Source organism: Prionailurus viverrinus, chromosome B3 (assembly GCF_022837055.1).
Source record: "Prionailurus viverrinus isolate Anna chromosome B3, UM_Priviv_1.0, whole genome shotgun sequence".
NCBI lineage: Eukaryota > Metazoa > Chordata > Mammalia > Carnivora > Felidae > Prionailurus > Prionailurus viverrinus.
This window is the reverse complement of record NC_062566.1, coordinates 127,594,144-127,620,795: the sequence shown is the minus strand read 5'-3', so window position 1 is coordinate 127,620,795 and position 26,652 is coordinate 127,594,144. Positions and strand designations below refer to the sequence as shown.

At 46.4% G+C, this 26,652-nt stretch overlaps 1 protein-coding gene across 1 annotated transcript in view; it reads left to right on the top strand.

Annotated features, from left to right (window-relative positions):
- The window catches only part of KCNK10 (potassium two pore domain channel subfamily K member 10), a 123,721-nt gene that overhangs the window by 48,353 nt on the left and 48,716 nt on the right, over positions 1–26,652 (top strand). The window contains exon 2 of the mRNA XM_047862432.1: positions 6,245–6,579. Coding sequence (XP_047718388.1) covers positions 6,245–6,579 — 335 coding nt within the window. The remainder of the gene's footprint in view (positions 1–6,244; positions 6,580–26,652) is intronic.

Here is a 26,652-nt window from a genome sequence, read left to right as displayed (position 1 = left end):
TTAGGAATTGAACAAATCATGAAGAGCTCTCCTTGGACTATTTATTGTCTGAGAACACCTCGACTCTGGATGTCTGTCTGTGGGGGGATGGAAAATACTATAGTACTAGGACTGCTCATACTCCCAGATTCAATGAATTCTGCAGTCGGATTTTCTGTTGGGCAAGTGTGTGACATTGACCTCATAAATGTTGGTGCAAGGCAAATTTATGGATGGAGGTGTGAATGAATCCAGGAGTGGAACAAATTAGAAGAGGATCTCAGCTGCCGGCAGTGTGCTGAGCTCCACACTGAGACACAGAGCGGAGAGGAAGGACATCTGATTATACTGGGGGTGGGCAGTCGGGGAGGACTTCCTGGAGGTGGTGACACACGAAGTGAGTTTTGAAGTAGGAGGCAATGCCGGCCAGATAAAGAGTGGGGAGGAGAAAGGTATCGGGAAGCAAGATGGCCCAGAGGGCGGCATTAGCAGGGCTCAGCACGCAGGGGTCGGGTGCTGCTGGGTTTGGCTGGGGCGAAGGTTGCCTGTGGGGGCGTGGCAGCGGGTGAGGCTGGGGAGACCGGCAGGCACCAGGTCCTGGAAGGAGCCTGCGCTTTTTTTTTTCTTTTCCCCCACCCTCCCCGCCCTCCCACCCCCCTCAACCCTCAGTTTGTTCTCAGTTTTTAAGAGTCTCTTATGTTTTGGGAGCCTGCGCTTTCTTTGCATCACTGTGGTGTCTTCAGAGGGGCTGAAGTATGAGGTCCAAGCGTTCAGAGTCGCACCCGGGAGAGCGCCATCTGGCTGCCATGTGGAGGATGGATTTGAGGGGACAGGACCGGAGGCTTTCTAAGTGATTCCGGTGAGAGAAGACAGAGCCTTGCCCTAAAGAGAGAGGCGAGGACAGATGTGAGTCAAGGTGGCAGCATGTTCTCAGCTCCCTCCTCCCTCCCCTCCCCTTTCTTTCAGCCTGGTTTCCTCTAGTCTTGGCTCTCTGTCTCTAAAGGTCCTCAGAAATTTCCCCGTGCCTTTTTCTTCCATCTGGAAAGAAAGCTTGGGTGTTTCGAGAGGGCTAGGAGAGAGAAATAATTAAACCCAAAGGGAGAGCCTTTGCTTTGGTGGCATTTGGGGCACAGGGCTTGCTCATTTAGTGTGTGTAGACGGAGAGTCGCTGCGTTCTTACCAGGACCAGCTTGACCAGCTTTAAGGCACAGACATCAGATGGAAGCTGGGAGAACAAGGTTTGGCTGTTGGGGCGTCTGGAGTCAGAGAAAACATGCACATCCCGTCTGTTCTTCTTAGAGGATGGCAGAGGTGAAAGCAGCCTCTGGGACAACTGCAGGCAGGTGGGGCTCCCCATCACCCCTTCCCTCTTCCTGACACCCACCCTGTGCACTACCCCCAGGGAAGCCTTTTGAGGATTCCAGACTGAGCTTCTACCTGGAGCTCTCCAGAAGCTCCGAGCTGTCCGTGCAGGTGGCCCTGGACCGATTCCAGACCTGGGAGGCCTGGGGGGGGAAGGCAGGAGTTCTTTGCTTCTCGCCAGTGTGTTGCAATCGCTTGTACTTTGCCTGGGTCAATAGGCAGAGTCACGTGACTGCGTGACAGCAGACCTCTGAGATGGCCGCGTTCCACGTTTCCAAGAAACCCTGAATCCCGCGGATGTCATTTGTTTTGAGCGGCCTGGAGGAGCGGAAGGCATCCGGGGTTAGGTGTGTGAAGACAGATCCAAGGATGCCACTGCTTAGGACAGGCTGGTCAGGGTCACCTGTCAGTGCCTAACCTGTCAAGAGGGGTAGATAATGACAACTGTTCTCCACAGGAGGTTTTGTGACGACAAACTAGGTTCACGCGTGGGTGAGACCCTCGTCAATTTTCCCACCGACTCTGAAGGCAGGGACGTATCTTACTCATTTCTGTGTCCTCAGGACCCAGCACAGTGCCCGGCCGACTCAAATGTTTGTTGACTGAGTGCAAGAATGGGTGATGCGGTAAGTATAGGGCCTGGGAAAGCCTGAAAACTTCAAAACTACTAACAACTTGTTCAACCAAGAAGGAGCAGATTTGCACGCGTGCTCCCATGTCTACCCGTGTTTCGGTAAAAGCAGAATGGGCAGATGTTTATGAGGAAACCTCTTATCCTGTACTTTTCTTTTTTAAATGTTTATTTATTTTGAGAAAGAGAGAGAGTGAGAGTGGGGGAGGGGCGGAGAGAGAGAATCCCAAGCAGGCCCTGCGCTAACAGCACGGAGCCCGATGCAGGGCTTGATCTCATGAATCATGAGATCGTGATCTGAGCCGAAATCAAGAGTCAGGGCTTAACTGACTGAGCCACCCAGGTGCCCCTGTGAGGAAACATTTTAAAATGAAAATTAATTTACGGTATTATCTTCCAGGCTTTGCCTTCTCATCAATTCTTGGCAGTGTTTTTTTGCTGCCAGATACTTTTCTGTGGGAGTCGTGAAGAATGATAGATGGTTACTTTATACGACCCATACGTTATTGATACGTTTTAGATAAAAGGGCCCTTTCCACCAAGGGAATTTCTTTGGTTCCTATTTTTCTGTTTCCTATGCTCCAGAAGAGGACTGACTTGGAAGTCACGTTATTCTCATTTTAATCCCACCAGCCCCCCAACCCTCCAACTGAGTCCTTATCATCCACCTTTCGAAGATAAGGAAACAGAGAAACTAAATGGAGGTCTCAAGGTCACCCAGCCACTGATAGATTTGGGACTGAAGTTCTGGTTTTTACTCCTGGTGATTTGGAAACTCAGGATTGGTGGATTCTATTCAGACTCTGCTCCCAGAGACTGGCCCTTAGCAGAGTGGCATCAGGAACTGGTCTGAAAAAGACCTTTGTCAAGCCCAATTCTGCTCAGCCTCAGGGATGCTACAAGCCCCGGAAACATCCATGATGCAAATCCGTGAATGAGTCCCAGCTACAGATGACCCCCGAGCTCAAGGCCGTCATTAGGCTTCCTCCTAATGGTTATCACCTGTCAGTGTGGAGGATGTCCCCTAAGTGGGTTGTCAACCCCTGGAGCTGGGAGGGACTGTGACCACCACAGCACAGCGCCTCGTGCTCATTTGGCATTACACAAATGCTTGTTACTGAGGGTGGTGGTGACTGATGGGACTTTTGTTTATGGTTTGAAGGAATCAGCAACAACAACAACAAAGAAAACAAACAATTGCTCTATGCGAGGCACTATGCCGAGAAATGGAGATCCAACCATTAAAAGACAAGCTTTCAGACTCCAAGGAATTTGTAGGCTCGTTGGGCGAGGGGCATGCCAGGTGGGCCTGGAGAGTCTGGGATGACTTCACAGGGGAGGCGGCTTGGAGCTGAGATTGAGGAGGATGGGAGTTTGCCAGGCAGGTGAAGGTGGGGACGGGGCTGCCGGCCAGAGGAACATTCATGAAGGGGTGAGGCGTGAGCAGAGCACTGCTGTGTCGGAGCACCTGCTCTTGGCTCCTGGGGTGCCAAGCGGTTTCCCGCTGAACACCACTCATCCACGTTGTATGTGCGGTTCGGACGTGCCCACGTCTCTTCCTTCTGTTCTTCACTCATTTTATCAGCGCCTCTTGTGGGAGGCACCATACAGGACACTGGGGTACAGAGGTGAGAGGGTAGACCCCGGGGCCTGCCCTCCTAAAGCTCTAAGTCGAGTGACAAGTAAACAGGCTCTATTAACAGCACAGGGCAGTGAGTGTGGGTCAAGAGAGATCTCATCTAGTGGGGGTGTATTAGCTTCCTGTTGCTGCTGTAGCAATCTTAGTGGCTGAAAAGAATACATCTTTATTATCTTATGGTTCTGGAGGTCAGAAGTTCCAAATTGGTCTCATTGAGCCAAAATTAAGGTGTGGGCAGGGTGGGATCCTTCTGGAGCCTCTAGGGAAGAGTCTGTTCCTTGTCTCTTCCAGCTTCTAGGAGCTGATTCCATCCCTTGGCTTGTGACCTCTGCTTCTGTCTTTACATGTCTTTCTCTGACTGTCTTGCCTCCCTCTTAGAAGGAAATTTGTGATTATATTGGGCCCACCCAGATAATCTAGGATAATTCCCTATCTCTAGATTTTTAACTTAATCACATTTGCAAAGTTCCTTTCCTGTTGTAAGGTAACACAGGCATAGGGCCCAGGGATTAGGATGTGGACGTCTTTGGGGGCCATTACTCCACCGTCCACAGAGGCCGCAGGAGGAAAGGGGAGGAAGTGCTTCCGGAAGTGGTATTTGACCCCAGATTTGTCAAAGGTGGGTGAGAGTGGAAGCAGGGAGGTCACTTAGGCAGCTGCTGGATTGGTTCAAGCAAGATGAGTTAAGGTTGGTAGTCCTAGGAATGGTGAGAGGCACAAGGGACTGAGATACAGTGGGGAAGTTGAATGAATGGGAAACGTGGGGGCAAGGCTGAAAGCAAGCTGCCCAAGACAAGACGCACCTCAGTATCAACAAGGGCTAGTAGGGACCCGGAAGTAGTGTTTTGGGGGAAGGATTAGCAAGAACATAATGCCCACAGTGCTGATCCTAATTCTTAAATCTTTCAATCAGAGATTCCAGGCAGTTTTGGGTTCAGTAAGTCAGAAGGAAATGTAACATTTTATTTGCAGCGATTATATACGATTATCAACAATAATGATTTTATTTGCTAGAATAAGATACAATAAAAGGTTGATTGCTCTGCTTGGTTTTCAAGAGAAAAGCTGATTTTGAGGCCCTAGGAGGAAAGGCAGATGTTTACAGACCTAGATTCCTGGAGGTGGCCACCCTTCTGGCCAGGCATTGTCAGGGTCATTGGTGCTGTGAACAGGCAGGGACATCCCCGTGCTTTTATTTGTCTTGAGTTCCCCAAGGCAGGGACTGAGCAGTGAGCTCTCTTGAGTGGGATTGTTGGCCCCACTTAGGTAATTAGGGTTGTCATCTCCTAATACCTTATTTACACAACAGCCAGGCTGCGCTATGGCAGAGGCTATAATAAGCATTAGTATAATGAGGGCAGAACAAAATCGAAGTGCACTGTCTGCTCACTGCTGCACAAGACAGATTTCCGAAATGCATGATAGCATTACGTGTGCAACGCTACCCTGTTCCTCCTGCCATTCCAGAAAAGCCTCCAGCTTAACATATTTATTTCCAAGGTAACGAGATTGCCCTAACAGAGACCAGGGACCTGTGAGAATTCGATGTGTTCTCAACACGAGGGGAGATTTCTTTTCCAATGGCTTCTTTTTGGAGGAAAATAGAAGAAAAATTCTATTACTAATAGATCAGGAGTGATTACATCTAAGTCGCTGAATTTTCTATTGAGAAATGTGCTTCGAATCTATTTCTTCTTTTTTTAGGAAACCAAATTTATTGGCATAAAAACATCACTCATTATTCCTTCCCTCATTCTAGTCTGTCTTTTTTTTTTTTTTTTCCCACTTTGGTAGTCTTCTGAGACCCAAACCTTTTTTTTACCGTGTCTGAGTTTTTTTTTTTTTATTTTTTTTCAATATTTTTATTTATTTTTGAGACAGAGAGAGGCAGAGCATAAGCAAGGGAGGGGCAGAGAGAGAGGGAGACACAGAATCTGAAGCAGGCTCCAGGCTCTGAGCTGTTAGCACAGAGCCTGACGCAGGGCTCGAACTCACAGACAGTGAGATCATGACCTGAGCCAAAGTCGGACGCTTAACCGACTGAGCCACCCAGGCACCCCTACCGTGTCTGAGTTTTGACTTGTTTCCCTGATGCCAAGCTCACCCTTCTTTGTTTTGTGACCATGACCCTGGATGAAAGGGACTTTGAAACTCGCTAGATGTTAGTCTCTCCTCTGCTCTTGGTTATCACCCGGTCCTCAGTATGTGGCCAGAGTCGTTGGGCGTCCATCTCCGATTTATTTCCTCTCCAAGGTGAATAATACGTCTGTATTTCAAATATGGTGGTTTGTCATTTATCTTATATATCGTTTAACCAAGGAAGCTAAGGCAAGAGCTGAAGTATAAATCACGGGCTTTCAGAATTGGACCTTGTAGAGAAATATAAGCATTTCAAACTCAATTAATACTATTTTCTTTTAAAACCAGAACTCCTGGTGCCCATTTTTCAAGAACTCACACAGGCGCCTCGCAACTGATCAGGTTCCCTCCCTGCCGGCTTGGGGAGCCGGTTTGTGATCCTCACGTTTGAAAGCTGGCTTGAGAAAGACATCTGTGCTTTGCTTCTGCCAAGTTCTGTGTCTTGTATTCATAAACAAACTCTCTCTCCCCCTATCCTCCACCCTGTTTCTCAGTGGCCGTTCCAGCAGCAGCACCCCCGGTGTGCCAGCCCAAGGGTGCCACTAGCGGGCACCACGCGGCCCCGCGCCTGTCCGTCTCCTCCCGAGCCACGGTGGTAGCCAGAATGGAAGGCGCCCCCCAGGGGGGCCTGCAGACCGTCATGAAGTGGAAAACGGTCGTTGCCATCTTTGTGGTCGTGGTGGTCTACCTCGTCACGGGCGGTCTGGTCTTCCGGGCGCTGGAACAGCCCTTCGAGAGCAGCCAGAAGAACACCATCGCCTTGGAGAAGGCAGAATTCCTGCGGGATCATGTCTGCGTGAGCCCACAGGAGCTGGAGACGCTGATCCAGGTGAGCAGGGGGTGAGTCAGCCATAGGATAGACTGTGGGGAGAAGGGACAGCGTTGGTTCTGTCCTTGGAGCTCACCGAATTTCGCCTTTGGTTGAGATGCTCCTGATGGTCAGGGTGGTCTTCTCCGGGGAGGCGACCTGTGAGCTGAGACCTCCAAGGAGCCAGAGAGTAAGGCACGTGATGATCAGGGGGAAGAGGGAACATGCGTGCCACAGCCTTGATGCCCTGACGCGTGATGAGTGGGCTCTGTTTCACATCACCTGCTTTTGGAGGAGGTGGCCGGAGGCAGCGGCAGGCAAAAAGGCTTTGGTTTTTCCAATTCATTCCACCTATGTGTACTGATTAACTTCCTGATTCTGAAGTCTGCGTGAGCTGCTGGGCTAAGAGGGTGTCCTAGGTGCCACAGAAAGAATTTTAAACAAGCAGCGTTGTATTAACCTATCTCAAGTCAGTGAAAGTGGAGTAAAGACCACCAGAGGTGGCATGAGAGGTTGTTGGTGACTTGGGAGGGCCACTGTGGTGGATTTATGGGGATACAATAAAGACAGCAGTAATAGGAATAATCAAGGTTACTGTTTTTGAACATTTATTGTATCAGGCACCGTGCTAAGGCCCTTGCATAGCTTGGGTATTAAGAAAATAGCATCCATAAAAAGATGGAGGCAGAGAACTTTGAGCTACCACCTAGAGAAGCGAGGCAGTGAAAGCAGGGGTGGGGTGACCTTGGCAGGGGTGAACTTGGCCATGGGAGGGCCATGGGAGACAGAGAGTCCTCTTAGGTGGAATGATGGGAGGAAGTGAAACAGGAGGCTTCAGAAGTCTGTGAAGGGCAGAGAGTCAAGTCCCAGAGGGAGGAAGTGAAATGGTCGGGGGCCCGGTTGGAGGGTTCCACCATGCGGGAGATGGAGGGTGGATGGCTTCCTTGGAGGCTGAAAATTGATTTCCTATCCTGTATACCCTCCTGAACCAGGAAGAGTAGGTCCTGGTGGATGGCGGTGACATTCATGGAGGCAAGGGAGAGTCACGTCTTTCCAGGGCTTCTAAAGTTTGCAAGGCAGAGGCATGGAAAAGATGGCTCCCACAACTCCTTCTGCTCTGGGATTATCTGCATTAAATTCTAAGGGTTACTGCAATCCAGGATATTGCAGGATTTGCAAGACTGGCCTGGCTCATTTCTTTTCTTTTCTTTTCTTTTCTTTTCTTTTCTTTTCTTTTCTTTTCTTTTCTTTTCTTTTCCTTTTCTTTTCCTTTTCTTCTTTCTTTCTTTTTCTTTCTTTCTTTCTTTCTTTCTTTCTTTCTTTCTTTCTTTCTTTCTAACTGCACTGATAGGGTAAAGGAATTTGGGGGCTACCTATGATCTGGAACCTTCATAGCAATTATATTCCTTTAAAGAAATTTTGAGAATCTGACTTGATTCTTCAATACCTAGAAATACACATTCTCTCCCCACCTCCCCCTCTGGGAATAAATATGATTTCATACCTGTGTTCCTATAATTTTTATGAAAAAAAAACCTGCCAAATCTAAGGGTGGTGTTTTATATTACTCTTTCTTGGATAGCTTTGTCTTTGTTTTCTTCTTTTGTGAAAAAAACGCCGTCAAGTTTGTGGTGATGAGAGTGTGGTACTAATCTGTGCTGGATTTAAGGCCTAGAATGCCATAGAAAAAGGGGGAAACAATTCTGGAGTAATTTTAAGTAAGAATGGGATTATACCTGTTGTGATGAGACCCTTTTTATTTAGCTGCAATACATATAAACGGTGGTCTGAATTGAATCTAGATTCATGCTTGAATTTTCCTTCCATAGACAGTGAGATCTTGGGGAAAAAGGTCATGTCACGTTATCTTTGCATCAACGGATGCATCCGAAGTTGGATGCTTAATGGACTGAGCCACCCAGGCACCCCTCATCCATGCATTCTTTAACTTGCTATTGAACGCCTGTTGTATCAGGTAACATGCTAGGTGCTGGGGATAGAAAAGGTGAAAATAAAACACACCGTGAGCAAGTTACTAACCTCTCTGAGATCCAGTTTCATTATCAATAAAATGTGCCTAAAATCCCTCCCCCCTGGGGTGTTGAGAGGATTAAATTCTATGACTCACTGAGAAGGGCTTTGCACGTGGTGAGTACTCAGAAAACACGATTGCTATTGCTGCTGCCACTGGTGCTTGTAGGATTGCTCCAGGAGCTTAGAGTTTCAGGCAGTGGCACCGTTTCTTTGAAGTTTTTAATTCCTGTTAGTTAACATACGGTGTTGCATTAGTTTCAGGTGTACAATATAGAGGTTCAACACTTCCATACATCCCCTGGTTCAAGCAGTGGTTCTTAATGGGGAGGGGGGTCTGCCCCCCAGAGGACCTCTGACAATGTCTGGAGGCATTTTTAGTTGTCAAGTCTTGAGGCGGTGTTAGTAGGGTCTGGTGAGTAGAGACCAGAGAGGCTGCTGACATCCTGCAGTGCACAGGACGGCCCTGGCCACAGCAAAGAATTATGCAGGCAGGTGTCAGCAGTGCCGAGGCAGAGAAACCCTGGAGGAAGAGGCATGTAACCCAACAACCGCAATTCACTGGAATGGAGCTATTATTTTTCCAGTTTTATGGCGATGTAATTGACATGCATCACTGTATAAGTTTGGATGTACAGAAGAATGGTTGGGAACATATATTCTGTGATGATTACCACTATGTTTGGTTGGCATCCATCACCTCATATAGCTAAATTAAGAAAAAAAACAAAAAGAGAAAAAAAAAATCTTCTCCTTGTGCTGAGGACCCTCGAGATTTGCTCTCTTAACACCTTTCCTATATATCACACTGCAGTGTTAGCTATGGTCATCATGCTGTACTTTTTGTCCTTACTACTTATGGATCTTATTTTAATTTTATTTTTTAACGTTTATTTATTTTTGAGAGAGAGAGAGAGAGGCAGAACATGAGCAGGGGAGGGGGCAGAGAGAGGGAGACACAGAATCCGAAGCAGGCTCCGGGCTCTGAGCTGTCAGCACAGAACCCGACACGGGGCTCGAACCCACAAACCGTGAGATCATACCCTGAGCTGAGGTCGGATGGTTAAGTGACTGAGCCACCCAGGTGCCCCTACTTAGGGATCTTATAACCGGAAGCTGATACTTTTTAACCACCTTCCTCCAGGCCCCCTCCCCCTCCCCTTGGCCTCTGATCTCTTTTTCTATGAATTTTTCTCTTAGATTCCACATATAAGTGAGGTCATACAGTATTTGTCTTTCTCTGTCTGACCTATTTTACTTAGCATAATGCCGTCCACTCGTGTTCCACTGTATATATTATGTACCACAACTCCTTTATCTGCTCCTTTGTCGATGGACACTTAGGTGGTTTCCGGGTCTTGTCTACTGTAAATAATGCTGCCGTGAGCATGAGGTGCGTGTATCTTTTCAAGTTAGTGTTTTTGTGTTTTCTTGGACGTATTCCCAGAAGTGCAATTGCTGGATCATATGGTAGTTCTATTTTTACGTTTTTGAGGAACCTCCATACTGTTTTCCAGAGTGGCGGCACTGATTTACATTCCCACCAGCAGCGCGAGAGGGTTCCCCTTTCTCCACGTCCCTGCCAGCATTTGTTCTGTCTTGTCTTTTTATGACGGCCAGAATGGAGCTACTAGAAGTACATAAAAATGGGAGCCCCAGTGACGCAAACAGAGGGCAGGGAAGATTCTGTGGCTCTTTATCTCTTTTGGTCCCTATAACCGTTCTACAAGGATAGTCTTTTGTGCCCACGGAAACAGAGGCATCAGGCAGCGAAGTTATGTGCTCAAGGTCACCCGGTTAGTAAGCAGAAGATCTAGGATTTACTCCTGGGCGGTCTGACCATGCATCCTAGGCTTTTAACCACCGCACATGCAAACGGAAACGTGGACTGTGGGAGGAGATTCATTCCCTAGGTCATGGGTCAAGGGCACCCCAATGGTGAGTGTGGCCCATTGAGGAAGCTGCAGGTGGTCAGTGTGGCCTGAGCTGAGAGGTGTAGGGAGAGGTGGTAGATAAGACTGGGAAGGCGAGTGGGGCTGGATTTGGGAGGTGCCCAGAGAGCCTTGCTGAGGAGTTAGGCTTTCTGCCCTGGGAAGTGGGGAGTCACTGAAGGTTTAAGCAAGGCAGTGACATGATGAAAATTTGCTGTTGGAAAAATAACTCTTCTAGCAAGGGGGGCTTTGGGTTGGTGGAAGGAGAAATTGAAGGAAGGAAGACTCATAAGGAGACTATTAGAACATCATAAGTGAGACACAGATACTGAGATAACAGGGAAGGGGCCACGTTTTTTTTTTTTTTTTTTTTTGACAGTTATAGCAAACTATTTCCTTTTTCTTTTAATATATGAAATTTATTGTCAAATTGATTTCCATACAACACCCAGTGCTCATCCCAAAAGATGCCCTCTTCAATACCCATCACCCATGGAAGGGGCCACGTTTTTTTTTTTTTTTTTTTTTGACAGTTATAGCAAACTATTTCCTTTTTCTTTTAATATATGAAATTTATTGTCAAATTGATTTCCATACAACACCCAGTGCTCATCCCAAAAGATGCCCTCTTCAATACCCATCACCCATGGAAGGGGCCACGTTTAAGAGAGTCGGATGAAGAAAACTTGCAAATGACTCATTCCCCATTCAGCAGAGATTTCTGGAGTGCCTGCTCAGTGCTCCTTGTTCAAGCAGAGGCTGCGTGGGCAGCATAGCGTGGCAATAAGCACCCAGACTCTGCAGTTTCCCTTCCTGTGTTAAATCTCTTTCCCGCTTCCCGGCCAGGTGACTTGGGAAATAGGGGAGTCACCCCGGGGCCTCACCTTCCCGTCTGTAAAATGGAGAGAGTGGTATTAGTGTCCATCTGTTTGGGTCGTATGAATAGTAAACAAAAAGTTCAGTTACTTGCAGCTGTTGTGATTGCTACTATTTCTTTGTTCGGGAAGGAATTAAAAAGCCAGAAAGCCTCTGAAGTATGTGCATCCTGGGATCCTCCTAAGGGAAAAGAGAAGAAAGCTCCTAAAAGGCCCTCCGGGGTTTCGATCCTAAATTTTGTCATTGACAAATTTTCTCAATGTGCTTCCACTGTTGAAGTGTGAAGTCACCTTCGCAGAAATTGCTCTGTGAGTGCTGGGTTGGGTTGCTAACACCGAGGGGCTGTGTCTTTGTGGCCTGAGCTCAGGGAGGAAATGGACCAGTTTCCTATTCCATTTAGAGGGTTTACTGGGGCCATCTAGATCCGCGTCTTTATCCCGAGCCGTGGTGGGGACACTGATCACTGTCTGCCCCTCCTCCATGGTTCCTCCTGTAGTTTGAGAAACATTCCAGAGAACCTCAGGGTCCCAGAAGACTCAGGCAGCCCCCAAGGCTGGCACAGGTCAGTGGAACAATAGGGTGGCCATCATTCCAAGGTGTGACTGAGTGAAGGGGTGGATGTCATCTGTACCTGACTGCTGTTTACCCCTAGTGAGGCGTGTGGATCTTTCTAGTTTGACGCCCTGGGGCAAGCCACTTAACCAGAGCTGGGTCTCAGGGGTTCCACCCAGAGGGGACACATAAGAGCCATCCATCTTTAGACTCTCGCCCCCAAGGCGACGCGAGGGAGTCTGCAGATGACAGTAACAGAGAGATCTCCTGCAGAGCTGTCGAGGTAATGAAAAATGGCTACCACTTATTGGTGGTTTACTTTCCTCTTGGCACTCTTCTAAGTGTTTCCAGGTCTGAGTTCATTTAACCCTTGCAATAAGCCTACAGATAGGGTTGCACTGCCGTCATTGCATTTTATGGATGAGAAAATTAATTCTAAGAAGTAACTGGTTCAAGGTAAGTCACAGCCAATGCATGGTTAAACTGGGATTTGAGCCTTGGGATACCTGACTCCAGAGCCCGTAGGTCTAGCCATTGGGCTATGCTGCTCAACTTGCATCAACGGTGAGTATCCCCCTATAGCACATCTGGGCCTTTTCTGAAAGCTTTTACCCCCAAGGAAAATACTGGAGGAAAAGGAGAAATTTTTAAGGAGATGTGGGCTATCTCACCTGGCACTATAGCATTACACGTGTGGACTATATTGTATTTTCAAAGAAGGGGGTGTCAAAGAGGGGAAGGAGCATGGGCCTGAAAGTCAGGTAGACTTGGTCCCTCACCCCACTGAACCTAAGTCTTCTCCTCCTACAAAAGGGTGGGACAGTCCCTCTCATTCAGAAGCTGAAGAGGGAAGGAGGTAACCCACTCAGAGCACCCAGCAGAGTGCCTGGCATATAGCTGGTGTCCAGGAAACATTATTTCCTTGAACTTGATTTGATAGCCACCCCATCCTAAGAATCTCTTTATCCTCAGTGCTCTCCTATGCCTCCGTTGCTTATGTCCCTGACCCCAATACAATTGTCTTGGGAGCTTCTGTCATGGCTAGTCTGAGAGAAAGCAAGAACACCTTCGTCTTCTGTAAACCTCAAAGAATAAAATCATGAGGTGGCTTCCCTGACTGATGGGGAACCACACCCCAGCCTGGGTGAGTGATGATACGTGGCAGTTGGTTTTCAGGCTGTGAATTCTTAGATGTTTTAAGACTTTGCAGCTACTCCAGAGTAGCTAGTGGGGTCTCATGGCTATTTTCTCTCCAGGTAGTAGCCACGAGGGAGAGGTGTTTCACAGGAGTGGGTGTAGTATTGGATGAAATGACCACCAGGGAGGACTCGGGATGTTCCATTGTAAGGGTCTTGTAGTGCAGGCAACAAGGATTCCTCTCTCACTGGAGGGGTCCCCTGGGGACAGCTTGTATAACGTCTCTGACCCCCCCACCCTGCCCCGCACCCCCTAATCCCCACCCCACCCCCCACCCCAGTGATTACACTACCTTGATGCTGGGAGGTGGACATTTTTCCTGGCATCCTTCAGTCCTTGCTTGGGCAAGTTGCTTAACTTCTCAGAACCGTCTTGACCTCAAAATGGGTACTTCCTAGTCATGATGGTCTCTTTATCTGAAGCAAACCTGAAGCTCTCAACTGTCAGCCAGGTCTGGAATTTCCTGGAAGTATGAGCCTTTGTGGGGGGGGGTCCCCTCTCATCCTGCTATATCTTCCCTTCCCCACTTGGACTGGTGCAGGACTTTTTACGTTAGTCAACAGGACCTCTGCCACTGGTTTTCCCTTTATGATCTCTTAGGGATTTTTATCCTTTGCTAATAAGTGATTAGAGTGTTAGATACTTTGCTCAGGACTCTGGCCTACTGACTCATTTTACTAGCTCTGCTCTTTGGGCCTGACTCCACCATGATTTGGTGGGACACGATTTCATTTAAGGTACAAGAGGCTGCAGGAGAGGACGGGGTACTGTGTTGTGTCCTGGGCATGGACCTTTAATGCTGCCATGGTAACCAAAGCCGCTATTCTGCAGATAAGGGCGGGCCAGAGATCAGGAGCTGCCAAACTGTTTTCTCCAGGAGCAGGAGATGTTAGTTAATTTGCATGAGCCATGAACATTTCCCAAGGCTGTGACATTTACCATTCCCTTCTTCTTTCAAGCTTCAAATCCCTTACTCCATTACTCATTCATTCATTCATTCATTCATTCAACAAATTTACTGATTTCCTGCTGTGCGCCAACTTCAGTGCTAAGTCCTGGGGACATAATGGTGAATAAAAGGTGGACGTAGTCCCTGACCTCTTGGAGCTTATAACTAGGATGACCGAACAAATTAGTATAAATAAAACCGCCACGAGTGAATGCTGCAGACGGGATGGAGCCGTGGGGCATGTGAGCAGGAGGTTTGACAGAGGGGGCACGGGGAGTCCAGGTGGGGCAGCTGAGTGCCAAGACCCTGTGGTGGAAGGGTGCCCGGGGTGTCTTGGGACTTGAGAGAAGAGGAGCATTTATGGCTGGAGGGGAGTTAGCAAGGTAGGAGGTTGGTAGGAGGTTGGACTGGGAGCAGGGGCAAGGGGAGCAAACCGTGCGGGGCCTGACGTTGGACTTTATCCTAAGCGCACTGGGAAGCTGTGGCCGTGTTTCAGGCAGCAGGGTGACGTGATGTGATCAGTCACCAGTTTGCCATTTGGGTCCCTTATCTCGATCCAAAGGGTTGCAGTGGTAGTCAAAGAGCTGGTTTTAAATCATTCATTCATCCATTCATTCATTCATTTAGTAACTACACATTCACGGAGTACCAACTATGGCACTCTGCTAAGTGTTACGCTTTGGATTTCTGAATCATTTGCCTTCAGAGGTGCCCAAACTCAAGTCTTCAGGGAAGCCATCGTGTACCCTCCATGGCGTGAGGTACTCTGCTTGGCCCTGTAGCATCAATCACTCACATTTGCCTCCACGCTTAATAGACTCTATTGAGTGACTACTGTCTTTCTCATCCGTCTCCTTCCCACAGCTCTAAGGTCTTCCAGGTTGAGTCTGTGTCTTTTATCCTTATGTCGCTCATGCCTGGCACAAGTAGCTGGCCCACAGAAGATGCTCAAGGCTTGAGGAATGAAGGAATAGGGATTTTCATATCTGTTTTGGAGACCAAGAGCCCTTCATTTCAAACCTTCACAGAAGCGAAGCAGAAAATTTGTTTCTGGGCAATAGAAGCCCTTTCTTTTCAGCCTTGTTGTCAAGAGTACTTCTCTTAAAGCATATTCCTGTCTTTTTTTTCCTGCATGAGCAGATTCCCTTGGTGTCCATAACCTCCAAAGTTTACGTATTTAGGAATGCAGTGATTTAAGAGAAGCGTGGCACTGGAGACACCGATTCAGCAGTCCGCAGAAATCCGTGCTGTGAGTCAGAGAGCAGAGCCAGCTAAGCCTTGTCCTTCCCCGCCCTGGGCCATCACTTCTTCCAAGCAGCTTTTGGGCAAGAAGTTTAGGCCACAGCTGAGGCAGCAGGTGACCTCTGCTGAGTGCGGGTTTGGGTCCTTTGTGCCCAAGGACGCAGCCCTGACAAATTGAAGTGACTCCTCCTGGCAGGTGTCCCGAAGTCAGAGGCACTGCCATTTCTCCAGTGAAGCAGTCATACACAAGATTGTTCAGTGCACGCAGGGTTGGGCCTGCAGCCCCTGGCCTGTCTCTACAGGCCTCCAGTTCATTATTATTATTGTTTTCATCCCGGAGGTTGTGATTCCATCAGTGTTTAGTGAAGTCCTGAAGCTTTTAAGCCAGAAATTAAAGAGCTAATGGAAATTGGCATGCTACTGGAAAAATGAATTTGCAAATGAGGATTGTGTTCCAAAAAAAAAAAAAACAACAAAAAACTCCCATAAAAATAAAACAAAAACCCAGCAATGAGTGGTACGGCATCCACATTTCTGTACAAATGTGCATGTGTCTGCTTCTCGTTTAAAGTGAAGTGAAAATCTTATTTAACGAGATTTTGATGGTGTGCGGCTCATTTAATTATTTTCATTATTTATAATCAGATGTATTCATTTAGATAACTAATATTTACTGAATGCTTGTCACGAAGCAGGTGCTGTGTTAGACTCTTGTGATTAGAAAACAAATAACAGGGGCGTCTGGGTGGCTCAGTCGGTTAAGCGTCCGACTTCGGCTTAGGTCATGATCTCGCGGTTCGTGAGTTCAAGTTCCGCGTCAGGCTCTGTGCTGACCGCTCAGAGCCTGGAGCCTGTTTCAGATTCTGTATCTCCCTCTCTCTCTGACCCTCCCCTGTTCATTCTCTGTCTCTAAAATAAACAAACGTTAAAAAAATATTTAAAAAAATAGAAAAAGCAAACAAATAACAGAAGATGCAAGATGGCTACTCCCTGTCCTCCAGAAGCTCCCAGTCTGGTATTAATTGTATCATTAGCTAACACTTGCACGGTGTTTACTGAGGCCAGGCACTGCTGTAAATACTTTATCATTTAATGTTGACATGATCCTTTGAGGTGAGGGTAAGAAACTGACGGGAGGAGTTAAGTAACTTGCCCATGCTTGACTGAGAGGTAGAACTGGGATCTGGAGATGGGGAGTCTGGCCCCAGAATCTGTGCTTTTTAAAAAATTTTTTTAAAAAATGTTTATTTATTTTTGAGAGAAAGAGAGACACAGCATGAATGGGGGAGGGGTAGAGAGAGAGGGAGACACAGAATCTGAAGCAGGCTCCAGGCTCTGAGCTATCAGCACAGAGCCCAACATGGGGCTCGAACCCACAAATCGTGAGATCATGACCTGAGCCAAAGTCAGACACTTAACCGACTGAGCCACCCAGGCATCCCCAGTATCTGTGCTTTTTAACCACAATGTTCTACTGATGGTCAGGGAGACCAACTTGTCTTGATAGTTGGAATCCAGTATGGCCATTGCTGGAAGATAAGGAAACACTTGGGCCCTTATTCACAGAGCAGGAGTCTATGTCTCAACCTGTGGGACCTTCAAAAGGACCTTCATTCACCTGTGAGGACGGCAGAGGGTCAAGATTACCTGTTGGTTGTGCTCTAGAGAGACGTTGTGTCTTCACATAAAGGTATTGAGGCTGGGTCAGTGTATTCTGTTTAAAACCAAAGTACATGAGTTGTCATTCAGATCTGTGGTGAAGAGTAACTTCTTAGTCTTTACTGAGAACAAGGAAATTCCTTTCCTTCTCAGTGGACAGAAGAGATGGAAATCTTGCTGATGCCAGGTTAACTTTATGGAGTAAGTGAGGAGTTAACCTTTCATTCTTTGAGAAATGAGGACCAGATCACAAATTCTTCTCTGTATTGTCCTATTTCATGTGGGAGAAAGTGACATAGCAGATGAGCTTTAGAAAAATGTTTGCACAGTGGACAGAGAGGTGTCTGTGGGAGACAGGAGAAGGCATAGTTGAAGGAGTGTGCCTTTAACCAGTCCCGGCTCTGCCACTTACCAGCTACTACAACTGTGGCCAAGTTACTTTTGCTTTCTCTTGTCTCATTTAGACAAGAGATGGAATTAATAACATGACTTTTTATAACAGGGTTTTTGTGAGGGTTGAATAAGAGAAGAAGGTGCATTTCAAATGCTGGCTACTATGATTATTTTTGTGAGTATTCTAGAGCTTTCTCCAAAGTCTCTGGGATTGTCTCCACTTCCTTCTTGTTCCCAGATCAAATCATGCTCATTAGACACTGGTGCTGGTTATAGGTGCTGGCATGTTGTCTACAGAGGCACGGGAAATGAAGTATTAATTTGGGATTCATATTGAACACTCAAGAGCAAGGAAGAGTCTAAGTCAATAGCTACAATGAAAACAAGATAGCAGAAGCATCTCTCTTTCATGATGTTATGAATCATCTCTTAGATTTCAGGGTCTCTTGAATGCCATAGCAATGGAAGGAATTAGCTCACGTTGCTGTGAATCCGAATTCCTGGAGTTCCTTCTGTAGCCCAGGAAATTCCCCCTCCCCACCTCTGAAATTGTGGACGGACTCATGTTTGATAGGAATGATCTCAAGTGCAGAGAGAATGGGGCATATGTCAAACATTCTCTGCAGGACCAGGGTGACTTTTGAGTATCACTTGGCAAATTGGTTACTGAGTCTGTACAGGATGAGTCCAAACTGGGATGAAAGGGTGACAGTTCGTCAGGAAGCTTATTGATCTTACTGGAGCATGGATGATACTCTACTTCCTCATGAGCTTGTTGCTTTCCTCATGGTTTAAAATTTCTCTTATTTCATCCTCCCATGTAGTCAGAGAGAGAGAGAGACAGAGACAGAGACAGAGAAAGAGAGAAAATTGATTCTACATTGTAAGGCACAATTTGGAAGGTAAAAGACACCCCCAAATATGGCTTGATCCCACATGACAATATATAGATAGATTAGTCATTAGTGTATAGCCAGACACTAATGAATTGAGTTTTAGAACATTACCCCCACCAAAGAATTAAGTAGTGGTAGCAAGAAAGTTACTTATCTAAGACCATAGGCTCTGGGTGTATGGTCCAGTTAATTCAGATTTGCTCTTTTATTCTCTAAACAGATTCTCTACTGTTCTCTCCATTCTGCAGGTGGCCTTCACTTTAGATTTATAACCAGGCTGTAAAGTGTTGATGAAAGCTTGCTGTCGGGGACCCGAGGAAGGGCTAATATTTGCACGTAACTTGATACTTAGGATGGCAGGAAAATAAACATCGTCGTAATATTCACCAAGGCGCAGAAGGTGCCTCTCTCTTTTTCTCTTTATGGTCTGGACATAAAAAGTTTTTGTGGGCATTTCTTTGTGGGAGATGCTGAGGTGGTATGGCTGTAGGATGGCCAGCACAGGCAGGGGGCCACGTTGACCATCTGCCAGGTGGGAGGGGAAGGCACAGGCATATCAGTCCCCTCTCCCTTCTCCCTCCACCTTTCATAGATGCTTGAGGGGTTCTAGCCTGGGTGGGATCCAGCCTGCTGTCTGCAAGGCAGGGAGCCGGGCCAAGAGGGTCCAGGATGGGGAGAAAGAAGAACAGGATGGGGAGAGAGAATCTTCCTTTCCGGCATTTAGGAAGCAATTCTGTTGGCAATTCTTAAAAAAAAAAAAAATGTTTTTTAAAATTTATTTAGTTTTGAGAGAAAAGGGGAGGAGCAGAGAGAGAGGGAAACACAGAATCTGTAGCAGCCTCCAGTCTCTGCTCTGTCAGCACAGAGCCCAACACGGGGCTCAAACTCGTGAACTATGAGATCACGACCTGAGGCAAAGTCAGACGCTTAACCAACTGAGCCACCCAGGTGCCCCTCCCATTGACAATTCTAATAGCAGCCACTGGCTCACTTTGCTGTGCCCTAGATGTGGGACCATGGTCGAGGTACTTCCCTCTTCTAAATCTCATGTGTCCCACATGAAGATAGTGATGCCTGTCTCACAGGATCATCATGAGGGTTAACTGAGTCACTCTGTGCACTAGTAAGTGCTCAGAAAGGATTCCTGCTATCATTAGTATTATTATATATGAAATGACAAGGCACACTTCTCAAAGTTTTCATACATTAAAAAAAAATCCTCTTTCCATAATTTGACTATTGTTGAAAGCACTGCTATAAACATTGGGGTACATGTGCCCCTATGAATCAGCACTCCTGTATCCTTTGGATAAATTCCTAGTAGTGCAATTTCTGGATCATAGGGTAGTTCTATTTTTTAATTTTTTGAGGAACCTCCACACTGTTTTCCAGAACGGCTGCACCAGCTTGCATTCCCACCAATGGTGTGATAGGGTTCCCATTTCTCCACATCTTCTCCAGAATCTGTTGTTTCCTGAGTTATTAATTATAGCTACTCTGACTGATGTGAGGTGGTATCTCAGGGTGGTTTTGATTTGTATTTCCCAGATGATGAGTGATGTTGAGCGTCTTTTCATGTGTCTGTTGGCCATCTGGACGTCTTCTTTGGAAAAGTGTGTATTCATGTCTTCTGCCCATTTCTTCACTGGATTATTTGTTTTATGGGTGTTGAGTTTGGTAAGTTCTTTATAGATTTTGGATACTAACTCTTTATCCAGTATGTCATTTGCAAATATCTTTTCCCATTCTGTCAGTTGCCTTTAGTTTTGTTGATTGTTTCCTTTGCTGTGCAGATGCTTTTTATCTTGATGAGGTTCCAATAGTTCATTTTGGAGACATGTCGAGCAAGAAATTGCTGCGGCTGAGGTCAAAGAGGTCATTGCCTGTTTTCTCTGCTAGGGTTTTGATGGTTTCTGGTCTCACATTTAGGTCTTTCATCCATTTTGAGTTTATTTTTGTGTATGGTATAAGAAAGTGGTCTAATTTCATTCTTCTGCCTGTTGCTGTCCAGTTCTCCCAGTACTATTTGCTAAAGAGACTCTTTTTTCCATTGGATGCTCTTTCCTGCTTTGTCAAAGATTTGTCATAGCCAAATTATGGAAAGAGTCTAAATGTCCATCAACTGATGAGTGGATAAAGAAGATGTGGTTTATGTATACAATGGGATACTACTTGGCAATGAGAAAGAATGAAATCCTGCCATTTGCAGCAAGGTGGATGGAACTGGAAGGTAATACGTTAAGTGAAATAAGTCAGTCAGAGAAAGACAGATATCATACGTTTTCACTCATATGTGGAACTTGAGAGACTTAACAGAAGACCATGGGGGAAGGGAAGGGAAAAAAATAGTTACAAACAGAGAGGGAGGGAGGCAAACCATAAGAGACTCTTAAATACAGAGAACAAACTGAGGGTTGATGGGGGGGGGGTTGTGGGGGAGGGGGGAAATGGGTGATGGGCATTGAGGAGGGCACTTGTTGGGATGAGCACTGGGTGTTGTATGTAAGCAATGAATCATGGGAATCTACCCCCAAAACCAAGAGCACACTGTATATATACACTGTATGTTAGCCAACTTGACAATGAATTATATTAAAAAAGAAAATCCTGACAGGGAAAGGCCCCTCACTTGATAGGCGAGGAAACTGAGGCTCAGAGAAGCTGAGTAATGTGTAGAGGCTGAACGTTTGCCACTCGATCCACAGATTTGCTCTGTTGTGAGAGTAATAGGCTGATGGTGGTCGTACTGTCCACCTGGGTACTGAAGCAAAGGCTTCTTGGAATCTGCCATAGAAGTGCCTTACTGGGGGGCCGCTCCAGATCTCCTCTCCGGTACCCTCCCACTGTTTGAAATATTGTGATGTGGCCTTGCCCTTGGATGTAAGACTGCCCCTTTCCTCGCACTAGCATATTCACTTCTGCTGCTGGGAAATATTTATATGAGAATTGCTTCTGAAGCAGGAGAAATAAAAAGCAGCTGTGGCGAACAAATTAATACCACGCTTCCATTTCCTACCTGAGGCCCTTCCGCCGCAGCTGCGCAAGAACGTGGAGAGATGGGGCTGCCCTCTTGTTGGGGTTTTGAATCATTAGGGGCAATTTTGAGTCGTAATGAATGCGTTCTGCCAATTGCCTTTCTCTGCCTCACAGGGTTTGTGGCTTTCCTTCTGTCCATTAGTGGCTGAAAGTGTGCTCTCTTGTAATATATTTATGGAGTCACTTTTCATGCCCACCCCGTCATCCTGCCACAGCCTCTATCTAGCTAACTATCTACTTCGTAGACCCCTTTGCTGACCGTGCCCTCCTGGGACTAAGAATGTTGTAGACACAGAACCATCTTTGGGTTCTCAGACGAGGCCCTTTCCTTTTGTCCACGTGGTATAAGCTATTAGTAAAGTGACCATACGTCCTGCATTCGGTCTGTCTTTTGGTCCCACCATGATTATTAACAGAGCCCCTCTCTACTCGGCAAGTGTCCTGGGTTGGACTTAAGTCAGATGATCGCTCTGGCTGTTAGCGTCTGTGCATATGGCACCCGTTGGCTGTATTCTTCAGCCAGAGTCTCAGACCAGCTGAGTCATGATTGCTCTGCCTTTGTTGGGTTTTCTTTTCGGTGCCACATAAGGAAACAGAAACAGATTATCTCACCGAGTACACAGATCATAGGAGAAAAGCCACAGACAGTTAGTGGTCTCCTGTGGGTCATCATTCATTCCGCTGTAGTGCTAACACTTGTGATGGTATCTTGCGCCTTCCAGAACAGTGATTTGTGCAGCCCAGCATTGCCTTATGGGTTACAGCCCCGGGGAAAGCTGGGGGGGGGGGGTACTTGCTGGGGGGTGCCTCCAAGGGCCATCTTTACCTCTTCCCTTCATATCAACCTCAGACCCCCCGCCTCCCTTTCAGAGTGGCTGTGGTTTCTCTGTTATACCTTTCAGGTGGTCCTAATACATGGAGGGGCGGGGGTTAGGGGGGTGGGAGGATGGGGGAGAGACAGACCCTTATTTATTTGTTCTCCAGGTTTATTGAGATATGATTGACGTATAACGTGTAAGTTTAAGGTGTATAATATATTGGTTTCATACATTTGTATGTTGCAAAATGATTACTACTGTGGAATTAGATTACACCTTCATCGTGTCACGTAATTAGCATTTCTTTTTTTGTGGTAATAGTACCTAAGATCTGCTCTCTTAGCAACTTTTAGGCATGTAATGCATTGTCACTAGCTGTGATTGCCACGCTGTGCATTAGATCCCCAGAATTTACTCATCTTGTTACTGAAAGTTTGTACTCTTTGGCCAACATCTCCCCATTCTCCCCACCACAGCCCCTGGCAACCACGATTCTACTTTTTAAGATCTTGCTTCCATGCAAGTTAGCTTCTCACCTTCTTCTTCTCTTTTAAAATCATCACTATATTTATTTTTGTTGGGTTACTTTCTTAGGTTTGTCTGCCTTTACAGAAGAAGTAAGTTGCATGGGCCTGAATTTATTACTTCAGTTTGTTCATTTATTATTGATTTGAGCGTTCACTCCTGAGTCGTTTGCTGGGTAGTTGGGTGGGTGCTGGAGATTCCAACTTAGAGGCTAAGAAGGAAATTCAAGGAGGAGTGGAATTAAATTTTAAAGTAATGCTCTCTTATCTAGAATACTCTTTCCCTGAAGCTTGAGGCTCTCATATCACATCTAGTGTAATTTTTTTTTTTTTGATCCTCATAAGACCTCTCTGAACTTGATAGTGGTTGAACTTGTAAGTGAACACATGATGTGCATCGGGTCTGAGATTATGGCCTAACATGATGCTACTCTTGGTGACACGCCTCTACCCTGTACCTGATCTTTTAAGTGAAACAGTACACAGCTTATATGCATGATTTCTTTATCTCTGTGCCCAGACTTTTCTAATGGCCTGGCTTAGCTTCACTTCTGCAGCCTGAACGCAGAGAAAAACGCAATGTGAAAACAAGCACATTTAATTTTAAAACGTTTCACTTGGGTTCAAACAGTTAAGATCATTAGAAAATACTTTAAAAATTAATAAAGTTAGAACTCTGCCCTCCATCAGAAACATTCTTGTTGAGTTAAAAATGATGCTATCGCTTCGAGTGATAGCAGTCTGTTTATACTGGGTTTTCTCTGTGTGTGGGGCGTGAGTTTGCCAATGCATTTTAATTCTGGTGCTTTGCTGGAGTCTCTCTGATTCACCAGATCTGGATGGGATAATCAAATCTTATTGCTGGCGTTGGGGATTGTCCAAAGCCTCACCAAGGGCTTGGGGACTTGTTGGAGAACTTCTTTTTCTCCTTGCTCTGGTTCTAAGTCTTGTTCGGGCCCCACTGTGCCTTGTATTTAATTTCTTCAAAACCACTTCAAAGTATTTGCTTATGTCGCCCACTTTAGTATAGATTTGGGAAAATGAGGGAGGGATTTACATCACATATATAAACAGAGTTAACGTTTGCTACTGGATGGACCTGCTCTTGAGTGGCCCTGGCTTTGCTGTGGCTGAGCCCTGAACTCCCAGCATCAACTGACACTCCTTTCTCACCTTTTCTTTCTTGTCTTCCGGCTTTTTCAGGGCTTGCACCCTCTTTGTTCTGTCCTTTCCCTCTCAGGGCATCAAGTCAACCCGTCCCCATGTTTATTTATTTTTAAATTTTATTTTAAATGCAGAGCAGTTAAGATCTCACTGGTGCCAACAGCCAAATGCAGTTTGGTGCCTGCATTTGTGTATTTAAGGATATAGTCTAATTAGAAATGATCCGTTGAGAGGTCCTTCTGCCTGAATTCTTGGGCAGTGGCCATCTTCAGCCTCGTTTATGTCTTGGAGGTGAGCCTGGAGGTGAGCCTGGAGGTGGGGATAGGACTGCCATCTATAGAGGAAAAGGCCAGGTCCCGATTTGAATTCTGGCCTCACTTCCCGGCTGTGTGGCCTAGGACAAGTTACTTACCTTCCCCGAGCCTGGTTCCCTGTCTCTAATGTGGGGATAACGTTACTTTCTTGCACGTTGCAGAAAGGGTAAAACTGGATAACATCCAAGCAGCAGAAAGGATAAAGTGGAAAAACACTTCTGAAGCACCTGGCTGAAGGCACAAACTCAACAAATGTTCGTTTCCTTCGCTTTCCACCGACACACGCTTTCCTTGAGGGCTACATATGTAAACATTAAATATTTATCAATTGCATAATTCAAAAAAAAAAAAGACTTGAAAAGGAATCTTACTCTGGATGTTTTGATGAAACAAATAATCCTCCCCACTTGTCTTTGCGGCGAATCTGTACTTTTATACACAGCTTATGACATTTGTGTACATTTCTCGGCACAGTGAGACTTGATTGAACCCCGGCTCTCTCTGCAGCTTCATAGACGTTGCAGATACTCGGTGCTGACGGTGTGATCTGAGCCCATCTAAGTGACTGTGGCCTAGAGCTGCCCCCAAGGTGTGACTTGAGGGCAGACCTAGCAGAGCTGAATAGGTAACGAGGACATAAACACTAGCTAAGGCCTGGGGTTTGGTCGGACAGCACTCACACAAGCACAGTGAAAATGGATCTTTTACTAGCAGGAAGGAGTTGCCATGTGTCTTCCTCTGAAGCAGGGCAGAGCCTAGCGTCTGGTGAATAAGTGATAGTTGTCAATTAGGTCACTTAGACATCAGCTAAGACAGCCTGTACACATCCCACACGGCCGGATTTTGAATCCTGGGGTGCCAGAAACAGCCTCCAGGGTAGGAGCTCATGTTCTCAGGGGCAGGAAAGAATAACCTGGAGCAAAAGGGATTTTTTTCCCCCCTGTTGATCAGTCAGTTGTGTAGGGGTCTCGGCCAAATTTAGCCCACAGCCTGTTTTTGTATAACCCATGAGCAAAAGAATGGTTTTTGCATATTTAAAGCATCGTAAAAAGAAAAGAAGAACATGCAACAGAAACCGTATGTGGCCCGCAAAGCCTAAAATATTTACTCTCGGGCCCTTTACAGAAAAAGGTTGCTGATCCCTGGCCTAGAGAGTCTGAAATACCTCAGATTAAGGAAGGCAGAATGTAATGACTGACTTTTTCAGTTGGTCTCATTTGTGGCAGACACTGTCTGCTTTAACAAAGCTTAACGGGCATTATTTAGGATAAATATAATCACATTTCAGTATTTAATTGGGTCCTGTTATCTCCCTATGGGGTTATTCCAACTGGGTCCGCGGAACGGTGTCTCTGTTTGTTGTTCCAGAAGTAGCTCATGTGTCTGTCAGCCCCGTCTGAAGGCTCCACCTCCTTACCACAGCTCACCTGTTCGAAGGTTCTTCCCACACTCTCCCCTGGCCTGAAAGGGATTGGCAGAGGCCAGCTCAAGAAGGACCGCTGGGGTATTTCCCACCCTATTCTACACATGCCAAGTCTCAGCGGGGGAGTGTGTGATCCAAAGCCAATGAAATATACGTGGCGCAGAAGTCTGAGCCTGGGAAGTGATTATCTGTGGGGGGCTCTGGTACATGGATGGAGCCTTCTGGAAGAAGTTGGATCTGGATCGGACTCTGCAGGATAGACACAACTGGGGGAGGGCATAAGCAAAGGCCTAGAGGAAGAAGGGAATGACTCATGGAGTGTCCTGCCTCAGGTTGGAGGCTTTTCTAGTAGTGTGAGTTGAGGTTAGATCTTCGATGTGGCCAATGTATTGTGAATTTAAGGTGTGTGGCATTCCAGATCCTGTACCCAGCGAGGAGGAGTCACTGTCATTTATTTACAATAGGAGCTGTGTGTGTGTCTGTGTGGGTGGCAGGGTGGGGTAGAGGAATTGTCCAATGACAGGTGGGAAATTGGCTGCTGTTTCTTACCCCCTGACTCGGTGCTGGGCACTGGGCTGAGTGTATTATATGAACCATCTCATTCAATCCTCACAACTCTGTAGGGAAAGGTATTATTATCCCCAGTTTTGCAAATGAGGACATTTGGGTTTACAAAGGTTAAAATAACTTGTGCACGGTTCTGAAGTTAAGAGTGGATAGAGCCATGGCGGTCTGACTTGGAGCCCAAGCTCTGACCTCCTGCCATCCTGAAGCCAGCTCAGTGTAAAACATTGTAACGAAACAGAAACGGGAAGAGTGAACAGCAACTAAAAATTCTGCCTTCCAGGAATGACATTTTGGGTGACAGTCCTTCTAGACATCTTTCTATGTGTATGCAATAGACAGGTATGCATTTTGCATAATCCGTGCCTAGATTGTCTAAATCCTGTGCCTGCAAATTTTACATAAATGGCACCATACTCTCTATCTTTTTTTCCCCACCTAACATTAATTTTCCAATTTTAATAAGTGGGTTTTTAGTATTTCATGTTATGTCTGCACCCGCATTCACATGACCGGTCCCCTTTA